Source organism: Schistocerca americana, chromosome 7 (assembly GCF_021461395.2).
Source record: "Schistocerca americana isolate TAMUIC-IGC-003095 chromosome 7, iqSchAmer2.1, whole genome shotgun sequence".
Classification (NCBI taxonomy): domain Eukaryota; kingdom Metazoa; phylum Arthropoda; class Insecta; order Orthoptera; family Acrididae; genus Schistocerca; species Schistocerca americana.
In genome coordinates this window covers 449,726,321-449,747,337 of record NC_060125.1, presented here as the reverse complement: position 1 = coordinate 449,747,337, position 21,017 = coordinate 449,726,321, and the positions used below count along the sequence as shown (strand labels likewise).

General features: G+C 37.5%; 1 protein-coding gene across 1 annotated transcript in view; it reads left to right on the top strand.

The window, feature by feature from the left end:
• Window positions 1–1,285: 1,285 nt before the first annotated feature.
• The window catches only part of LOC124621959 (sphingomyelin phosphodiesterase 3-like), a 58,371-nt gene continuing 38,639 nt past the window's right edge, over window positions 1,286–21,017 (top strand). The window contains exons 1-2 of the mRNA XM_047147487.1: window positions 1,286–2,279; window positions 2,420–2,532. Of these exons, the coding sequence (XP_047003443.1) occupies window positions 1,532–2,279; window positions 2,420–2,532 (861 nt within the window). The 5' untranslated portion in view covers window positions 1,286–1,531. The remainder of the gene's footprint in view (window positions 2,280–2,419; window positions 2,533–21,017) is intronic.

Below are 21,017 nucleotides of genomic sequence, written 5' to 3'. Positions count from 1 at the left end.
ACTCATAAATATAAATTATCATTATTTGCTGAAGACACATCAGTACGGGTAGAAAATAAAAATACAGAAGAAATTCCTGAAAATGTCATAGAAATTATAGAAAACCTAGACGTTTGGTTCCATCTATGGACTAAAGCTAAATATTTCAAAAACACAGCTGATGCAATTTAAGATTAAACAGTCTCGAATAAGTGATATTGACATAATGCACAAAAGCCAGGAGCTAAATGAAGCATAGCATGTTAAATTCTTAGGAATGCAATTGGACAGAAACCTATCACGGTCCCCACACACAGATTGTCTAAAAAATAAAGTAAACAGCCTGGCGTTTGTATTTCAATCTCAGCCAATGTCATTAGTGTAGACACAAAAGAAGCAGTATATCACAGTTACTTTGAGTCAGAGGTGATATACGGTATTGTCTTCTGGGGGAATGCTAGCAACATGACAAAAATACTAACTTTGCAGAAAAAAATTAGCAGAAACATATGCAGTGCAAAGCCAAGAGAATCTTGTAGGCCATTATTAAGAGATCTTAAGATACTAAGCGTTCGTTCCCTCATTGAATCTGTATGAAATAATTCTTTTCACAAGTAATAACCCTAAACTCTTTTTGACAAATAATTTTCAGTATAGCTACGAAGCTAGAAACAAAGAAAGGTTCATGCTGCGTGCACACAGGCTTAATCTTTTTGAACTGCCTCCACAATACATGGGAATGAAAGTATACAATAAATAACCTTGCAATAAAGTGAAAGACACAAATTTTAGAAAGGTCCCAACTGAGGCAGTAAAAAGTGAATTGTATAGCACCATGGTGCAAAAATGTTATTACTCTGTTGTTGAATTTTTTAATTATCTGACCATCTGATTAGGATAAAAACAATAATAATAAATAATATTCCGATTTTACTGTGATTATATAAAAAATATTGTATCCCATGTATAATTTATCATAGTTATAAGCTGACGAGTCTCCTGTTCATAAAATCAATGATTTAACTTGTAAGTTACGAGACAATAAAATTCTGATTCCAATATTACCCCTGTACTTATTGAACAGAGAATGTCCTGATTATTGTTTGTTCACCAAGAGTATGGAAATATACATACCTCATTTTTTTAAAAAAAAATTTCCTGTGTTAACTCGTTTGCCGTCTCACTTTTTGCAGGCTCTATTATTGCACGGAAGACAGTAGAAAGGTTCCTCTCTCTCCCCTGCGGATAAACCGACTGCTAAAATCGTGACCTCACCCCTACTGCCGCTAGGTAGTGTGACTTTTATGTTAAATAAACCCTATGATGGTGATGACAACAAACCATAGATATTTCTGTGCAAACAGCGTATAGTAAACACTAAACAGTGGAGCAGAAGCTGATTTGTTGTTAAAATACAATGTCAGTGTTGGGGTAGATTGCGTTTTCTGTGAACTTGTCATGAAATGTTTTGTGTCGGCAACTGAACGCGGCAGCCATCAGCAGTTTCGTCATAAATTGTAATCAGAACAGTGATTCGCGTTCGCGAATAGCCATGGAAGAGTGTGATTGTAGTGAGAAACATCTTGACGACGCGAAAGATGATACACCAGAGCTACAATACAGGCTAGATATTGCAACACGATACTACAGCAAAAATGCCGATTTATTGGACACGATCTCGTACAACTTAATGCTGCCCTGGGTAACATTGCTCAGTTTGTTATTGTCATGTTGTGTTGTTAGAGAATCGGCAGCTAGAAGTGTTGAAGATAAAATAATGAACATAATTATGGGAAGTATTTATTTGCTGCTAGTGATCGTAGTAAGTCCAGTTGGCGTAATTGGCATCGTTTTGTGGTTGATAATTTGCCGTAATTTCAAACAAGAGAAGTATACCTACGTGGAGGTCAATTCAGACTGTGAGTCGGCTTTTATTTCGAAGAGAAATGAAAATAAATATTTCACATTTGGATCGGCCAATGTATTATTGGCACCAGAATTTGTCTGCAGATTAAATAATGTCACAGACTCAAAAACTAGAGCAGCTGCTATCGCGGAAATATTCACGAATCACACAGGAAAACACTTGCATAACTTAGACCAAGAAGATGCTGGTTACGAAGTATGTAGTAAACTAGAGAGTTTGCATTCAGAAGTTCCGTACACGGACTTCTTGTGTCTCCAGGAAGTGTGGGAACGTTCTTATGCTTTAATATTAATTGACAGGCTTAAAGATGAGTTCAAATATTTTTTATATGACGTCGGTGAATACTCATGGGACATCAATCACTGTATGTTAGGTAAATTCTTCAGCTTATACATTACAACGATTTTTGTATCGTATGTACGGCCTCTGTTAGTACGTAATTGCATGTATGATTGTTTATTGTAAATAAGAAATTGAAGTATGAACTAAATCTCATATTTTTGTTTGTTAAAGGCAGTGGTCTTATGTTTGCAAGTAAAAAACCCATACTTGCGGCAGACTTCAAGACATTCTCATATAGAACGAAGCATGCGAAATACACTTCTCAAGGAGTGCTTTGTGTGAAGGTTGGTGTATCTGCTTGTGTCCTACCTATATAAGAAGATCTGAATCAAATTTAAATAATGTGGGGCCTGGATCTATTCATTTTTTGTAAGAATATGTATTGGATTGTAGTTTCTATTTGTGTCGTGATGAGAAAAGTGTTTCCACGTGAACTATAACAGGTATAGTAGGGGAACAGTGGGTATTATAGGCCATTTAAGGAAAAATGTAAATTACAAAATATATTTGTAACTTAACGCAGTTATGAGCGAAAAAAATCAAATTTTCAACTTCTTTCCTCTAAGTAATAAAAATATATTTAGCAATATATGAAAAGAACATAACGCAAAATATAATTAGAATTAACCGTGCATTTTGGGCATTTTAAAAATTGGCAGGTGGCATGGGCCACACCAATATGATTATGTTTATAAATTAAGAATACTGTTTTGAATAAATCTTTTATTGTTTAATAGTATATACAATGTATGACTAGTATAGCTCATTTACTCTATGATTTATTTAGCTTACAGAGATCACAAAAGTAAAACAGCAAGTCATCAATGTCTGCACAGAGCTCATGTGCCCAGCCTCCACACTTGTTGCATTGAATCTAGTTTTCCTCATAGCTTTCTCCACACACAATACATTTTACATCTACAACATCTTGAGAAGTGTTTGGTGTAGGACTGTCATTATGGAAAAAAATGATTCGTACCTTTTTCTTCTTCTTATTGATCATCGTTTGTTCTTGTTTTGAAAATTTCATTTGTCTCTTTTTGTGTTGTGCATTTTCCTTTTGCTCTTCTGAGTCTTTGTTATCTGTCAGTCTATTTTTTATTGGAGTTGATGTTAATATTTCGCTTCTCTCTGCCTTTCTTTTCCAACATGTCAACCTGTTTTCGCTGCAGGAGGGCAAAGGCAACACCACTTTTAAAACACTTGCAAAATCAGAATGTTCACTGGAATGTAGTGCATTGGAGGAAGTGGTGGTCTCTCAAGAAGTGATTGTAGTTTCTGCCTGGGAAGCAAGCTGAGGGGGAGCTATGAGAGGTGCTGGTGAGATTGATGAAGTCCAAATCAGTAAATATGTCTGGATTTGTCGGGTAAATGCCAGTCCATTGAAATCCATTTTCACCAATATCTAGGTGACACATTTTCTTGTAGGCATCAGCTACAAATTTGCAACACCAAAGTCATTAATTCTTGACCCTGGATTAACCCTCATCCACAAACTGCAAGCAGTGTTGTAGCAGTTTTTGAGAGATTTCATCATATGGACAGTGTTTTCCAGAGCAAACATGATATCTAAGTCCTTGTGACTGGCATGCCCATCTACAGTCAGTAAGAAATGATCTGCTGAGAGCTTTGTGAAGGAAACAAAGTGTCGATGCCAGTTAAGAAAAGCCTCAGGTGTCATCCAACTGCTAGAAGTTGGAAAAACTAATGATTGCAGTTGGAGCACCAATCAGGAGGTGCTCATTCATTAGTTTCCTCGGGAAAATAAAAATTGGAGGCATAAATTGCCCAGTTGCAGGCATGCAAAATAGAACTGTAACATTACGTCCCCTCTTTCCAGAAGTAATTTTACCCATTTAATATTTGCCTTTCATTGTAATGATCTTGTCATTTTTATGCACACATGATACACCAGTCTTGTCTGTATTAAAAATTTGAGGTGGATGAAAGGAATGCTTTTTTAATAGAATTTCAAACTAGCTGAAGAACCTTTCAACCTGTATCTTATTAAACCCTGCACACCGCATCATTCTAGTTGATTGTGGTTTTTTGTAGGTCAAATATGGGTGCTTCTTCACAAAACTGGTATAAAAATCTTTTCCAGCCATTTTTGTCCTTTTGTTGAATCTGTGACTCAAGATTAATTTTTTTGTCAGGTCATAGGCCAGTTTCAAAAACTCTGTTTTGAACAGGGGCATTAGACACGAATCTAAATCTGTTAGATGAGCTACTAACAGTTTTTCACATCTTTCATCAAAGGTTGCCTTAAAAGCCTCCATTTGTGGTTTCATATCAGTTGGCTCATCATTTGCTATAGCTTTTAACTTTCTTTGCAGAGTGCTTCTAGGTACATAGTATCGGTCAGAGGTGGCTCTTTTGGAAAATTTATTTTCCAGTACACTTGGAACGGCATTTTTTGTATCATTCTCTGACTGTTCTCCCCAAACTTCACTTTCTGGTATTTTCTTAAATGTTGGCATAGTATCCTAAAAAAGGCAATGAGTTCCATGGCCCATACCACATGTAGCATGGCCCATATTACCAGATTCACACTGGTATGAAAACATGATAGTAAGTGAAACATTTTAGAGCAAACAAAATGCAATTGTCAATGTCTTACATTAACAGAGTAAACTAAATAACAGCTCTAGTTTCATAAGTATATTCTTACTGTAATGATTCAGGGTGATGTTCTGTCTCTAATGACATCATTGTCGACGGGACGTTAAACACTAATTTCCTCCTCCTCCTCCCTCAGGGTGATGTTAAAAACTATTTGGGGTAACAATTTGTTGGAGCACAAACAAGCAATAATCACTCACAGACGATATGATACTGGGAATCAAAATAACTCTCTGCACATGATGAAATTGAAGTGGTGGCAAAGATTACATTGTGTACCGTGCTGCTATCTTGTAGTGAATAGTCGAAAAACCAACTGGCCCGTACTACCCGTCGTTCCCCTATTTTGAAGACTGCAGACTACATTAAGATGAATTTTCTCACTCGCACCACTTAATGACTTCTTGTTGTCATAGGCTTATTCAGTGAGTTTCATATTTTCTTGAGTTGTTGAACAGAAAATTATTAGGCATTTTCTTTATATGAAAGACATAACACAATGCCCAGAATATTCACTATGACAGCTTGGTCATTGTGAATGATTGATGGTCAGTTCAATGCTGTAGAAACTATTATTAGGACTGTTTATTTAGTTTTTAATAAATTGAAGATTGTTTCAGCTCAATCATGAAGTGCAGGCTACATATCCAAGAATCTTAGATTTGATACCTGGTCAGTGCTTAGATTTTTATGTTACTTTTCACTTCTTTCACCATTGCCAACATTTGTTTATGTGACAAATAGTGAATTCTACAATGATTTGGAGTCCACACTACACTGCAGGTCCTCCTGCAACTGGCTGCATAAATAATTTCAGATGTCAGAAGACAATGGCATACCACCTACAACAGGACCAGGTCTAATTAAAAGACAGTCATGTTGATACCAAACTCTGGGTTGATGACATCTTTATGGGTACACCACATACTTCTCATGTAGACCCTTGATACACACTTCCATGTGGGAGTTATGCCTTTTCATCAGCTCAAGGCACAAAAAAATTCTAGGCGTGAGAAGCCTGCAAAATGTATACGATCTTGACAGGTTTGGCCGAATTTAAGATGATTTAAAATTACTAGAATTAATTATGTAAGACAAATATTTGGATTAGATGTACAACTTTTGTATTCAGTGCACCGTAAAAATTTCAAAGCTCTGCCATTTACCAATTTGCGCATCACGAGGTTAAAGTTGTGGAAAATTCAGTCACAATAATTTTTCAACTACTTTGAGACTACAATATTTGTAAAACACTATATTGTTAATGTAATCAGTGCAACTTTTACTATAGTATTTATCGATTTTACATATAACTGCACTTAACTTATTGCTTATCTTGAAAAATATCAAACAGTTTAACAAGTGCATTCTTTATAAGAAACCTACAAATATTTGTGCAGTAGTTCAACTTTCAAGTACAGCTTTAACTTTTGATGTCATAAGTGGAACAGCAGTGATCAAGACCATCTTCAGACTAGTATGTAACTCTGAAATTAACAAAGTGGACCACGAATAATACAGCTATTCACCTTATATAGCATTAAGCAACAACATAGCCATAAAATAAAAATACAGTGCGTAATTTTTGAAGTCATAAGTGGAACAACTGTCATAAAGACCATCTTCATCCCAGTGTGTAACTCTGAAATGAACAAAGTGGACCATGAATAATACTGCTATTCACCTTATATAGCATTAAGAAACAACATAGCTATAAAATAAAAATACAACATGTATATCCCCTTTGGTGATGCGTGGACCCAATACACAGAGCCGTCTCATCACCAGTAGTTATATACACGTAGTATTTTAATTTTGTAAGTATGTTGCTTACCTAATGCTGTATAAGTTGAGTGGCTGTACTATTCGTGACTTATGTTGTTAATTACATAATACTCTGAAGAAGATCTTTCTATGACTGAAAATGATTAACAGAAAAAAAACACTGTTTGTGACCTAGATGGGTGTTTTAACAAGTACAGCTTTTCCAAAAAGTTTCATTGGTTTTAAATATAACAATTCACTTAATGCATTTTGATTCACCTGAAATATTATGACAAAAAAGGTGACAAATGAACATTTAATTGCAAGTGCAAGAATTGGGTTCTGTAATAGGTTGAATTTTTAACTTGGAGACCCAAGCCTGAAGGAAGTTTCTTTGGATTTCAGAGCTAACACAGATACAGTGTTATTGTCTTAGTGAGTGAAATATTTTATCAATGACTTCAAAAGCCTGTTTGGAAAAATTGGCGAGGGGGGGGGGGGGGAGATAGGAAAGTATGCACAAGGCAAGGACAGGGGTAGAAGACTAGTATGAGGCAGGTATTTCACAAGATGACTCAGCAGCTGCACAAGATGGAAGGAATTCAGCAGATAGAGCATGTAAGGATAGAGAGAGGGAAACTGGGTAGGAAAGGAGAGGAATGTGGAGATGAAGAGGGAGATGGGTGTGAGAAAGGGGGAGAGGGGTGAAAAAATGGGGGAGAGAGAGAGAGAGAGAGAGAAAGCCCGCATGGATAATGGGGAGGGGGGGGGGGGAGGAGGTGAGGGAAGGGTCAGGAAGTGTGGTAGGATAAGACAGTACATGATCTGAATGGGGAAGGAGTGATGTGGGCAGAAGACAGATCAGAAAATGTAAAGTGAGCTTTAGGCCAGGGGGATTGTGAGAGTGCAATATATGCTGGAGAGAGAATTCCATTTCTATCTGTGTAGTTCAGAGAAACAGGTAATGTCCAAATGGACTGTATAGTGGTGCAGCAGTTGAAGTCATTGGTGTTGTGGTGCACAGCATACGTGGCAACTTGATTGTCAAGTTTGCGGTTGGCCAGTGTTTGACAGTTGGCATTCTTGTGAGTGGAGAGTTGGTTACTTGTCATTCCCACATAGAAGGTGTACACTAATTGCAGCACAGCTGATATACAACAGGGCTACTTTCAGTGTGGCCCTGCCTTTTATTTGGTAGCAGATGCCCATGACTTGACTGTGATAGGAGGTGGTGGATGGCTGTATGGGACAGCTTTTGCACCTGAGTTAAACACAGGGGAGTAACGTGTGAGGTCAGGGTGGAGTGGAGGTTGGGAAGGTGGTGGATCGCTACTTTGGGTGACATAGGTAGGATTTTGGAAAGGATATCACTCATCTCAGGGCATGGCAAGAGGTAATCAAAGACCTGTTGAAGGATATGGTGGAGTTTTTCAAGGCCGGAGTGATACTGGGTGATTAGAGCTGCGCTGGTTGGTGGTTAGTTACAGGGTTACTGGTGTCAGAGGAGAAGGTGGCACAGGCAATCTTTGTATGGATGAGCTGAATAGAATATTATCTGTCAATAAAAGCTCTATAAGGTTATCAGTAAATTTCAACAACTCCTTCTTTCCACTGCAGTTGCGGTTGCCATGGTAGCAAGGTTGTGGGGAAGAGACTTTTTGACATGGTACAAGTACATCTGTCAGAGTGAAGGTACTGTTGATTGTTGGGGTGCTTGACATGTACAGACATACATATAAAGCCATTTGAGAGGTGGAAGTTCGCTTGTTGAGTTGACAAGGACCATGTGAAGTGGATTTGGGAAAAGATGTTGAGGTTATGATGGAAGGAGCACAGGTTGTCCTTGCCATGAGTCCAGATCAGGTTGTCGTCGTCATGAGTCCAGATTATGAAAATGTCATCAGTGGATCTGAACCATACAAACAGTTTTGGGTATTGACTGGAGACGTAGGATTCATCTAGATGGCCAATAAATAAGTTGGCATGGGAAGTTGCCATTCTAGTAACCACGGCAGAACCTGGATTTGTTTATATATTCGGCCTTTGAAAGTGAAAGTGAAGGAATTGTAGGTCAGGGTGTGGTTGTGGGTTTTGTGTCAGGAGGACATTGAGGAAGGTAGTGTTCCATGACCGCAAGGCCATGAACATGAGAGATATTGGCGTATAAAGACATTGCATCTGCAGTGACCAACAGGGAGTCTGATGGTAATGGGACAGGAACTGTGGTAGGGCTGTTAAGGAAATGAGCAGTATCTTGAATGTAGGATGGGAAATTGTGGACAGTGGTTGGAAGGAGTTGGTCAACAATGGCAGAGGTTTGGTCAGTTGGGGCATTGTAGCCAGCCACATTGGGAAATAGATAAAAAGTAGGAGGGTGGGGTGGGAGGGGGGGTGGGGGTTTGCAGGTGCAAGGAGAGAGATGGATCAGGTGTTAGGTTTTGGGATGGACTTAAGACTTTGAGGAGCTGCTGGAGGTCTTGTTGGACCTCTGAGTTAGGATCATTAATGTAAGGTTAGTCTACAGAGGTGTCAGAAAGTTGGCAGAGACTTTCAGCCACATTGTCAATAAGGTTTGATGATCATTGTGGTGGTTCCTTTATCTGCAGGAATGATTAGCTCTGGATTGGTCCATCCCAAACCTGTCACCTGAATATGTCTGTCTCCTCACACCAACATCCCCCACCTTCACACTCCTACCTTTTGCCTACTCCCCAAAATCTATGAACCCAACCCCACATGTCTCCTCACAGGTTGTTTCATTGTGGCTGAGAACAATGCTTCCATTGAACAAATCTGTGCCTTTGTTGGTGGACAACATCTCAAAACCATTGTCCATAACCCCTCTCTTAAATTAAGGACACTACTTACTTTCACTGCCTTTCCACAGTTCCTTTGTGTTACCACCAGACTCCTTATTGGTTACTTTGGATGCCATCCTTATGGCATTGTGACCACTAGACACTTATCTCCCCTAACGCCCTCCTGATACCAAACCTACCACTTCTTTCCTAACATTCATAGCTAACCACATCCTGACCCACATTATTTCACTTTCGATCATCAAGTCTATAAATAAAACCATGGTACTGCCATGAGTGCTCACATTGCACCTTCCTGTGCCAACTTATTAAAGGGCAATCTGTAGACATCCTGCCTTTCCGTTCAACACCTAGAACCTTTTGTCTGGTTCAGATTAATTGATGGCATTTTTAGGGCAATCTGTGCTCCTTCCTGTATAATCTTAACACCTCTTCCCAAATCTGTTTTACCTGGTCCTTCCACCTCTCAGATGGCTCAATAAATACACCCATTCATATCAAGCGCACCAACCACCAACAGCACCTCCACTTTGACAGCTGTCACAGGTTCCATGTCAAAAAGTCTGTTTCATATGGCCTCGCCACCCATCGACATTGCATTTCATGTACAGTGGAAAGCAGGAGTTGTCGAAATGTATCGATAACCTTGCCAGAGCCTTTATTGACAGACAGTATCCTATCCGGCTTATCTGTAAACATATCTCCTGTGTTGTTTCCTCCTTTGACACCAGTAACCCTGTTAACTTCCCCACATCACTCAAAGTAATGTTCCACAATACTCCCAACCTACAGAATATCCATGTCTATACGTCCGTGTATACTCTGCAAACCACCATATGATGCATGGCAGAGAGTACTACGTACCACTACTAGTCATTTCCCATTCCACTTGCAAATAGAGCAAGGGAAAAACAACTGTCTGTAAGACTCTGTATGAGGCCTAATTTCTCTCATGTTATCTACATAGTCATGGGAAATGTACATTGGTGCTAGAAGAATCGATTTGCAGTTGGCCTCAAATGCTGGTTCCCTAAACTTCTGCAGTAGTGCCTTGTGAAGAGAGCATTGTCTTCCCTTCAGGGCTTCCCATTTGAGTTCATGAGGCATAAGCTTAATACAGGGTGTTTCATAAAGAACACGAATATTTCCAGTTCTCAGTTCGTAAAATAAGTAGTTCCAGTACTGTGATCACCCACGTGTGGTTTTTGAAATGTAGGCTTCTTAATACATTATGTTAACGCTTTTATGAGAATTTGAAAAGTGGAAATACAACATTTGTTTTACATAGCTTCAACTGTGGCAAAAGCTCTGTCATACCACATCTCAAAATCTGTGGTTCTGATTTTTTTCTCATCAAAGGTACCAGTATGGTGTTCCAGTTGTACCATCACAAATCATGCACTGAAACAGTAAAATATATGACTATGAAGCTTGGGACATATCTTTGCAGATCCGTCAAGTGTAGATTATAGATGTTCAATATGTCCTCCTCCAGCAACACGACCGAGCGAGGTGGGGCAGTGGTTAGACACTGGACTCGCATTCGGGAGGACGACGGTTCAATCCCGCGTCCGGCCATCCTGAATTAGGTTTTCCGTGATTTCCCTAAATCACTCCAGGCAAATGCCGGGATGGTTCCTCTGAAAGGGCACGGCCGACTTCCTTCCCCATCCTACCCTAATCCGATGAGACCGATGACCACGCTGTCTGGTCTCCTTCCCCAAAACAACCAACCAACCAGCAACACGAACACTGTCTCATCGATACTCAAATTCCTCCCGGGTAAGCATGTCCGTCATCACACATGTTACGGCAGTATGGATTTGGTTCTTCAACTCTTCTTGGTTCTGTGTTAGTGTTAGTATGTAAACATTGTCCTTGTTGTTGTTGTTGTTGTTGTTGTTGTCATCAGTCCTGAGACTGGTTTGATGCAGCTCTCCATGCTACTCTATCGTGTGCAAGCTTCTTCATCTCCCAGTACTTACTGCGACCTACATCCTTCTGAATCTGCTTAGTGTATCCATCTCTTGGTCTCCCTCTACAATTTTTACCCTCCACGCTGCCCTCCAATACTAAATTTGTGATCCCTTGATGCCTCAGAACGTGTCCTACCAACCGGTTCCTTCTTCTTGTCAAGTTGTGCCACAAACTCCTCTTCTCCCCAATTCTATTCAATGCCTCCTCATTAGTTATGTGATCTACCCATCTAATCTTCAGCATTCTTCTATAGCACCACATTTCGAAAGCTTCTATTCTCTTCTTGTCCAAACTATTTATCGTCCATGTTTCACTTCCATAAATGGCTACACTCCATACAAATACTTTCAGAACCAACTTCCTGACACTTAAATCTATACTCGATGTTAACAAATTTCTCTTCTTCAGAAACGCTTTCCTTGCCATTGCCAGTCTCCATTTTATATCCTCTCTACTTCGACCATCATCAGTTATTTTGCTACCCAAATAGCAAGACTCCTTTACTACTTTAAGTGTCTCATTTCCTTGTCTAATTCCCTCAGCATCACCCGACTTAATTCGACTACATTCCATGATCCTCGTTTTGCTTTTGTTGATGTTCATCTTATATCCTCCTTTCAAGACACTGTTCATTCCGTTCAACTGCTCTTCCAAGTCCTTTGCTGTCTCTGACAGAATTACAATGTCATCGGCGAACCTCAAAGTTTTTATTTATACTCCGTGGATTTTAATACCTACTCCGAATTTTTCTTTTGTTTCCTTTACTGCTTGCTCAATATACAGATTGAATAACATCGGGGAGAGGCTACAACCCTGTTTCACTCCCTTCACAACCGCTGCTTCCCTTTCGTGCCCCTCGACTCTTAGAACTGCTATCTGGTTTCTGTACAAATTGTAAATAGGCTTTTGCTCCCTGTATTTTACCCCTGCCACCTTTAGAATTTGAAAGAGAGTATTCCAGTCAACATTGTCAAAAGCTTTCTCTAAGTCTACAAATGCTAGAAATGTAGGTTTGCCTTTCCTTAATCTATTTTCTAAGATAAGTCGTAGGGTCAGTCTTGCCTCACGTGTTCCAACATTTCTGCAGAATCCAAACTGATCTTTACCAAGGTCGGCTTCTAACAGTTTTTCCATTCGTCTGTAAAGTATTCGTGTTAGTATTTTGCAGCTATGACTTATTAAACTGATAGTTCGGTAATTTTCACATCTGTCATCACCTGGCTTCTTTGGGATTGGAATTATTATATTCTTCTTGAAGTCTGAGGGTATTTCACCTGTCTCGTACATCTTGCTCACCAGATGGTAGAGTTTTGTCAGGACTGGCTCTCCCAAGGCCTTCAGTAGTTCCAATGGAATGTTGTCTACTCCCAGGGTCTTGTTTCAACTCAGGTCTTTCAGTGCTCTGTCAAACTCTTCACGCAGTATCGTATCTCCCATTTCATCTTCATCTACATCCTCTCATTTCCATAATATTGTCCTCAAGTACATCACCCTTGTATAGACCCTCCGTATACTCCTTCCACCTTTCTGCTTTCCCTTCTTTGCTTGGAACTGGGTTTCCATCTGAGCTCTTGATATTCATACAAGTGGTTCTCTTTTCTCCAAAGGTCTCTTTAATTTTCCTGTCTCTTTAATTGTCCTTAATGAAACCGCAAAGGAAGAAGTCAAAAGGCGTCAAATCATGCTGGAAAGCAATTTAAATGTGTTGGTGTTCCAGTTGTACCATCACAAATCATGCACCGAAACAGTAAAATATATGACTATGAAGCTTGGGACATATCTTTGCAGATCTCTCAAGTGTAGATTATAGATGTTCAATATGTCCTCCTCCAGCAACACGAACACTGTCTCATCGATACTCAAATTCCTCCCGGGTAAGCATGTCCGTCATCACACATGTTACGGCAGTATGGATTTGGTTCTTCAACTCTTCTTGGTTCTGTGTTAGTGTTAGTTTTTGTTGGAAACACCATGGTGGCCAGAACTCTTTCCTTTACAGAACATCGTATATCTACAAGCTGTCAATACTATGTAGCAATGTTACATCCATTCGGAGTATCAGTGTGGTTCCTCAGCTTGAAATGTCATTGCTCTGTAATCATGGAATTACTCTTTCCAAGCTCAAGAATATAAAATAATTTCTGTTGTGGAGTAGCCATTTTGCAGCATGTGATGGTAACCAAGAAAACAGAAGACAACAGACGTCTAGCAGCAATGAGTGTAAATTAAATAATGTATTCGTTCCAACAATAACTGAGCTGTGGCACAGTGATTGACAGTTTTGACAACACAATACTTTGTATTATGTATATTCTTATTTAAAGACCCTCTAGTTGCGTGCTGATCGAACCACCGGGGAACAAATCTAGTAGCACGCTTTGGAAATGCTTTGATATCGTCTTTCAATCCAACCTGTTGAGGATCACAAACACGCACACAGTACTCAAGAAGTCACAATAGTATTCTGTATGCTGACTTCTTCATAGAAGAGCTACACTTTTCCAAAATACCCCAGAATGTGATCCGTTGTCAGTTTTAACTTTGTTTATAATTCCTCTATGTCCATCATATTAGAACTGAATGATGTACATTCATTGTCTAAGTGGGATGCTAACATGTGCTTACTTGATTTTTCTAGCGTAAATACTCCCCTAGCCTTCTTGATGGATTTATGCTGTTTAGTAACCATATTGGCATGAGGACATCATGATCACCAATCCCTACTCCAATCATGCACCCCAAGGTCATTCCTTGTGGGAGACCCAGGTGCCAGACCTGGCCATACATCCCCTCATCACCTGCTATTGCAGTCTGCTCGCAGGCATCTCCTACCCAGTAAAAAAAGGTGGGGCCACTTGTGAAAGCAGCCATGTTATATGACACACACACACACACACACACACACACACACACACACAAAGAATTCATCAACCATGAAGCGTAACAACAGTTTGTGAACATTTGACAATAGCCAGATAGACTTTTCACCCTGCATTGGAGTGTGTGCTGATTTGAAACTGCCTGGCAGATTAAAAGTGTGTGCTGCATTTGCTGTTCTACTAACTGAGCTGTCCAGACACAAAGGTCTTCAGGCTCATTTTTTAATCTTATTGAAAGGCTGTCTAAAAGAAATAAAACCTTTCCTACCAAAACATCTTGCATTATCTAATGAAACTAAAATAAAACAAAATCAAATACTGAACAAATTTGGTGCAAAAATTTTATGAGGCAAGTTTAAATATTAATTATTTCTCAGATACTTACAAATAACTGTTTCACCATGGTATAATTAACAAGGAGCTTCTCTGGACATTTGGGTCAGTAAACCGTCACTTTAACACTGAGCCAAAATTATTGCAGTCACAAAATGCTTGAGACATTGTGAAGATTGATTTTTCCTCAAATTTGATCTCATGCTGCACAAAAACAGTTACTGTCAGTGTCTGTTAAATTCAACAATTTATTAAGCACAAAAAATTATGCATCTGATCCGACTATCCCCTTAAAACAAGTTAGTTTCAATTTTAAGCTGTCTTCGAGTTGACCATAACTGTTGAAGAGCTCACATGACATTTTGCAGTCTCCGATTGAAAGCTTTTTGAATTTTTTTGTATCTTGAGTGCAAATGCTCGAACTTAGTTTCATTCATTTGGGGACATCAATGCAATATCTTATCCAGACTGGAGATGGTCAGGGGGAGATGATTCCTAAGGTTGGTTGACTTGCTGTGATAGATTTGTGAGTTTGGAAATTCACTACTGAAAATTCCTGAAAAAAAAATGACAATTTTAAATTCTTTAAAAAAATTCTTCTGCACACATACCAATCAGCAAACCTTTTCATTATACAAGTGTTCAATTTTTAAATTTAAATGAATGTTCTTTAAAACTCAGATTTCTCCACAATAGCACACCCTGTTTTAATAAGCAACGCGTATCTGAATCAAATGCAAGCACTTAATATTACAACAGTTCCTAAGAATTCTTAAAATATTTGCTAAACCTTGTATTTCATATTTCCAATAATTTTTGCCATCACCCTTGTAAATTTTGTGTACAGTGCTTGCCCAGTTCTACATCCTCCCAGTTATATTGTTTCTGACCTTTGTTCTTGGTTTTCTTATCCTTATATTTACTGTATTCTTGTAATTCACAATTGAACATCAAACCTAAACCTTATCTCATAGTGAACTAGGTAACTCATTGACTAGGGCACTGGACTCATAGTTTTTAGAAATGGTTTGCAAATCCGGTCTACCATTTATTGTGGTTTCCCAAAATCATTTGAGGCAAATGCTAAGAAGCTTCCTTTGAATAAGTCTCAACTGTTTCCCTGAGCATTTCATCATCATCTTTACTTCGTGGAGCAGGGTACACAGCCTGTTTCAGAAACCATCTTGTCCTTGTACATCCAATGGTCTTTTAGTTCATGGTGATTCCAGGTAGACAATCTTGGTGTATTCTTTCGAAATGGTTATTCCCGTTGATTTTATATTTTGCTTTCCAAATTGAAAATCTGTAGCTCTAGTCTTATGTTTGTGTTTTGTAAATTGCCCGTGCAGCCTTTGACTGCCCTGAGAAATTTCATCTCAGCTGATGTAATTTTCCATCTTTTTTTCTTTGAGAGTACCAACATCTCACTTTCAAACACTACCACTACTGCCTCTTTTAAAAAGCTTGCAATTTACATTTCTTTCTGGTTGTATACTTCAGATTTTTTTGAATTGTTGCACATTTATGTTAAAATTTGCAAAGTTTGATTTCTGTGTTGTGATGTGTTGTTGGGTATATTTCACATGCAAGATATTTAAAGATAGGTAACTGCTCCAGTATTTTGTAATTTATCTCAATTTTGGATTTTATTTTTGATTTATGTGGAAATATTATGAACCCATATTCTTCTCCTATCTTTTCAAGTTGTATAGCCCTCTTTAGACTGTAGTACAATAACACATGTAATCTTACCCTCCCACACATCACTATTAAATTCACTGTCTTAATATCTTCACTATTTTCAAAAGCTTCAAGAGGTGTAAGATTTACAAAATAATAACTTTTTACTTATCTCCATTATCTCGTTGTTGTTGTTTTTGTTGTTGCTGGCTCAAAATCTTGTTGTTTCTAGGAATACATTCTTGCTGCTGAAAATTTTGATTTAATGGGTTCCTGCAGATGAAATAACTGATAAAGATTTGTCTATTGCTATGATTTTCTTTTATTTTCATCCCATTCTTCTAAATCACACTGACTTTACAATTTTCACTTCAGAACATGGATTCACATTGTTGTTGACAAGGTTAGCAATTTGTCTATGTCCATCAGAGGCAGGCCCACGACTACCTACATTATGCGTTACTCATAGTTTCCATAGAGTTTGCGAGTTTACAAACTTTCTTTTACTAAATTATATCATTATTTCATAAATAAACAGAAACAAATTTAATAATTAGTATTTGATTGCACAATTAATAATATGAATCTTAAGTATGCCAGAAATTTCGTAATTTCAATTATTCTTAAAAGAAGAGTAATTTTAACTGTTTGTACATATCGATTGTAACACATTAATCTCTTTTTATATATTTTAGCCTGAAATATAATACACCATATACAAAATCATATGAGTTCTTTTAGTGAAACAGCTGAGATAATTTTAACCTATGCAAGAATCGATAGTATACGTGGTATCGGCTATCTCTATAACAAATAAGGTAATGTTAGAGGAGGATGATTCATTATAATCATGATCTGCATAAAGTGGTGGGGGCATTATAGTGCACTTGAAAATTTGTTTCCATCCTACTATGACCTCATTCACGTAGATATTAAGAAGTGTTGTGGAGAGACAGCAACCTTGTTTGACTTCTTTATTTGTTTTTGCTGGTGCTGTTAGTTGTATCCCCATGTCAGTGAACATGTAAGAAGCTTCCACCATATTTACAGCTATCAGCATTAATCCTGTCCAATCCTGCTTCTTTTGTGTTTTTAAGGCTTTTACTATGACAGTACCCTCCTCAAGAGAGATATCTAATCCAAAAAGTTCATCTGTATATGGTTTTTTTTTTTTCTTGGAATTCTTATCTTAATACCAAAGATTTCCAAAGTATGAGTGCCAGAATTTCTTGTCAATCAGTTAGTTTCACAGTGTCTTTCTGTTCTTTATGTAACATTTTCAATGCCTTGCAACATAAAGACTATTGACCATGGACATCATTATCAATGTTTGAAGTGAATCTATCTTGTAAACACTGATGGCTCTTCTTTACTAGGTTCTGTGCTGTATTTCTCTTTATTTGATAAACTTCCTGATTCTCTGCTGTAGGATTGCCTAAAAGTGTTCTGTATGCTGTATATTTTTTCTCAATAGCCTCTTGTATTTCTTCAGTCCAGATCTTTACATCTTTCTTAGTCTTAAATTTTCATTTCTTTCCCAGAACTTCCATGGCTGCTTTGTTTACAGCATTTTTAGGAGACATCGGGAAATTTGTAGTTTTGCCACGTAAAAATGTTATAGACCTGATGATGGCAGTTCACTAGTATTTGTAACTGATAGTTATTGAATGTTAAAACTGCATTTTGACATCTCATCTCATCAAAGATGAGGTTTGTGTATAATCTTAAACTGACGGATCTTTTCCCACATAATGAACTTTGATGCGACAGTGAATGGAGTACTGAAATTGGCAAAAACAACATGGAATTTGACAAAAGAACCACAAAATTTGATGGACACAGAATTTGACAACGAATGACACAGAATTTGGCAAAAAATTTACCAGATTAGGTAAAAAAGAATATTTTTGGCATTAACAACACTGGCTTTGGTAGGAAAGGGTAGTAAATGTGTCAAAAAATAAACTGAATTTAGCAGAAAATACACCAAATTGGGCACATAAATAATGTATTTGTAAAAAGTATTAATTTGTATAAATAATGATGACTCTGATAGAAAATAACACTTATTGTGGTGAAAAATAGCACCGAATGGAAAAAAAAGATGATAACAAATTTGGCCATAAAGTAAAATAATTTTTTTCCTGTTCTGAACCATAACAGGTTTCTTTTTAATTTGCTCATATCTTTTCTATTTGAGTGATAGTTATTACTTACAGAAACCAAGTACAGTATATTAATTTGTATCACTTTTACACCTCCATTTGAATTATATTCCTTTCTTTTAATTAAATTTTGTGCCATAATTGTATCATCACCCTCTGTCGGCCAACCAGTTCTGTATAAAGTTCTCCTCCAGACCTCTCTATGCCTTAAGATGTGTAGCTACATTCATCCATGTTGTCTCTGCATCCTTTCTTCATCTTCCTGCCTTCCATTAGGTCATTTCGTTGGTCTTTTCTTATGCCTTTGAATCCAACTAAGAACTTCCTCAGTCCATCAGCCATCCCTTTGCCTATGTGTATCTTCTGTCCATCATCATCATCATAGTCACAATTACATCTTCTGCTCTAGTTTCCCAGTACCACACACACACACACACACACACACACACACACACACACTATAATTCGACAGTCCACATGGTAGCCACTCACCATCTCCTGTATGAGGTGTCAAGTAACAGTGTGCATACAATAATTCTTGATGCAGTTCTCATTACCTCCCTGAACAACTCTTTTTTATGATTATCGCTCACTGTCGTTAGTCAAAGCTGGTAATACACATTTATTGTAAACTTTCCATTAGAAATACATTGAAAGCTTAGTTTTGAAAACTTGTGTTTAGCAAAAAGTATTTGAGGCCATTTTATTATCTATTTCTTTTGCCAAAAACAGAAAAATTCAACTGATTGTATGACTTCATTTTGATGTGTGCAATGTCCTTCTGATGTATTGATTATACATTGTATAGTTTATTATAATTAATTTTCAGGGCAACTGTCAATCTTGGTCTAGGCCTATTAAGTTCTTCCATTAGTTGCAGAAATTTACTAGAGGTCACCAGTAAAATGTTGTCAGCAAAATGAAGTTGGTCCAGGTATGTTCCATGAGCACGTACGGAGAGGTGGAAAGTTCTTCTAGGCTTGCTGATAATAGTTTTGGTGATGTGGAATCTCCTTGCCTGCCTCCTTGTCAAATTGTGTCATTATTAGCTAGCTTTGTTTCTGATTCATCTCTTGAAGTATACAAACATTTTAAGAAATCTTTGAATGCATGTATAATTTTCTATCTCTTGTTAGTCAATGTTATATTATACGGAATAAAATCTGATGTATACTCAACATAAGTTCTTGTTTTGTCACGTCCATATTCTTACTGTTTTTAATAATTTCTCTAAATTTTGTGCTTGAAACTTCCCCTTCTTATTTAACAGTGGCCTAGTTTCATTTGAGATTTTCTTTCCATTTGTCTCCTTTGCACCTGCATTTATTTTGCTGTTTGCTTAAGTGTGTTTTTTTACATAGATGCCCCTTTTTTCTGTACAGTTTTCATTTTTCAAGATCCTGATGTTGTTGGCATGCCTAGCAATTCTTAAGTAAGTTCTCAAAATCTACATTTATGAGTTCCTGCCTGATGAGTTTGTTTCTTGTTAGCTCTGTGTCTGTTTTTATTCTTAATTTTACTAGTCCATTGGCAATTTAAATTCTAAAGTCATAGCCTATATATAGTACATTTATTTTCTGATAAAGTTTAGTCGGTTTCGTTTTTTGTTCATGTGGTACTTGCAAAGTCCTTGTTGTATTTGCATTCTCATCACACTCTATTCCTATATGATTTCTTTCATTTATTCTGTTCTTCCTACAGTTTCGCACTGGAAAATCATTATTTGCTTTTTGTCTTACTTTTATTTTTTATTCTGGCTGTGATTCATCCAATGTCGGTAGTATTGTTTTTAGTTTGCATATTTACAATAGAATTATTTTTCTTCCTGTTCTGTTCCTGTGCAGTTAAATATTTGTTGTTGTTTTAATTCTATTTGGTGTATGTTTGCTCCAAAAATATTAGAATACGTAAGGTTAAACATGTTATATAAAGGTCCATAACTATATACAGGGTGGTCCATTGATCGTGACTGGGCCAAATATCTCATGAAATAAGCGTCAAACTAAAAAACTACAAAGAACGAAACTTGTCTAGCTTGAAGGGGGAAACCAGATGGTGCTATGGTTGGCCCGCTAGATGGCGCTGCCATAGGTCAAACAGATATCAACTGCATTTTTTAAAAATAGGAACCCCCATTTTTTATTACATATTCGTGTAGTTCATAAAGGAATATAAATGTTTTAGTTGGACCGCTTTCTTCGCTTTGTGATGGATGGCGCTATAATAGTCACAAACATATGGCTCACAATTTTAGACGAACAGTTGATAACAGGTAGGTTTTTTAAATTAAAATACAGAATGTAGATATGTTTGAACATTTTATTTCGGTTGTTCCAATGTGATACATGTACCTTTGTGAACTTATCATTTCTGAGAACGCATGCTGTTACAGCGTGATTACCTGTAAATACCACATTAATGCAATAAATGCTCAAAATGATGTCTGTCAACCTCAATGCATTTGGCAATACGTTTAACGACATTCCTCTCAACAGCGACTAGTTCGCCTTCCGTAATGTTCGCACATGCA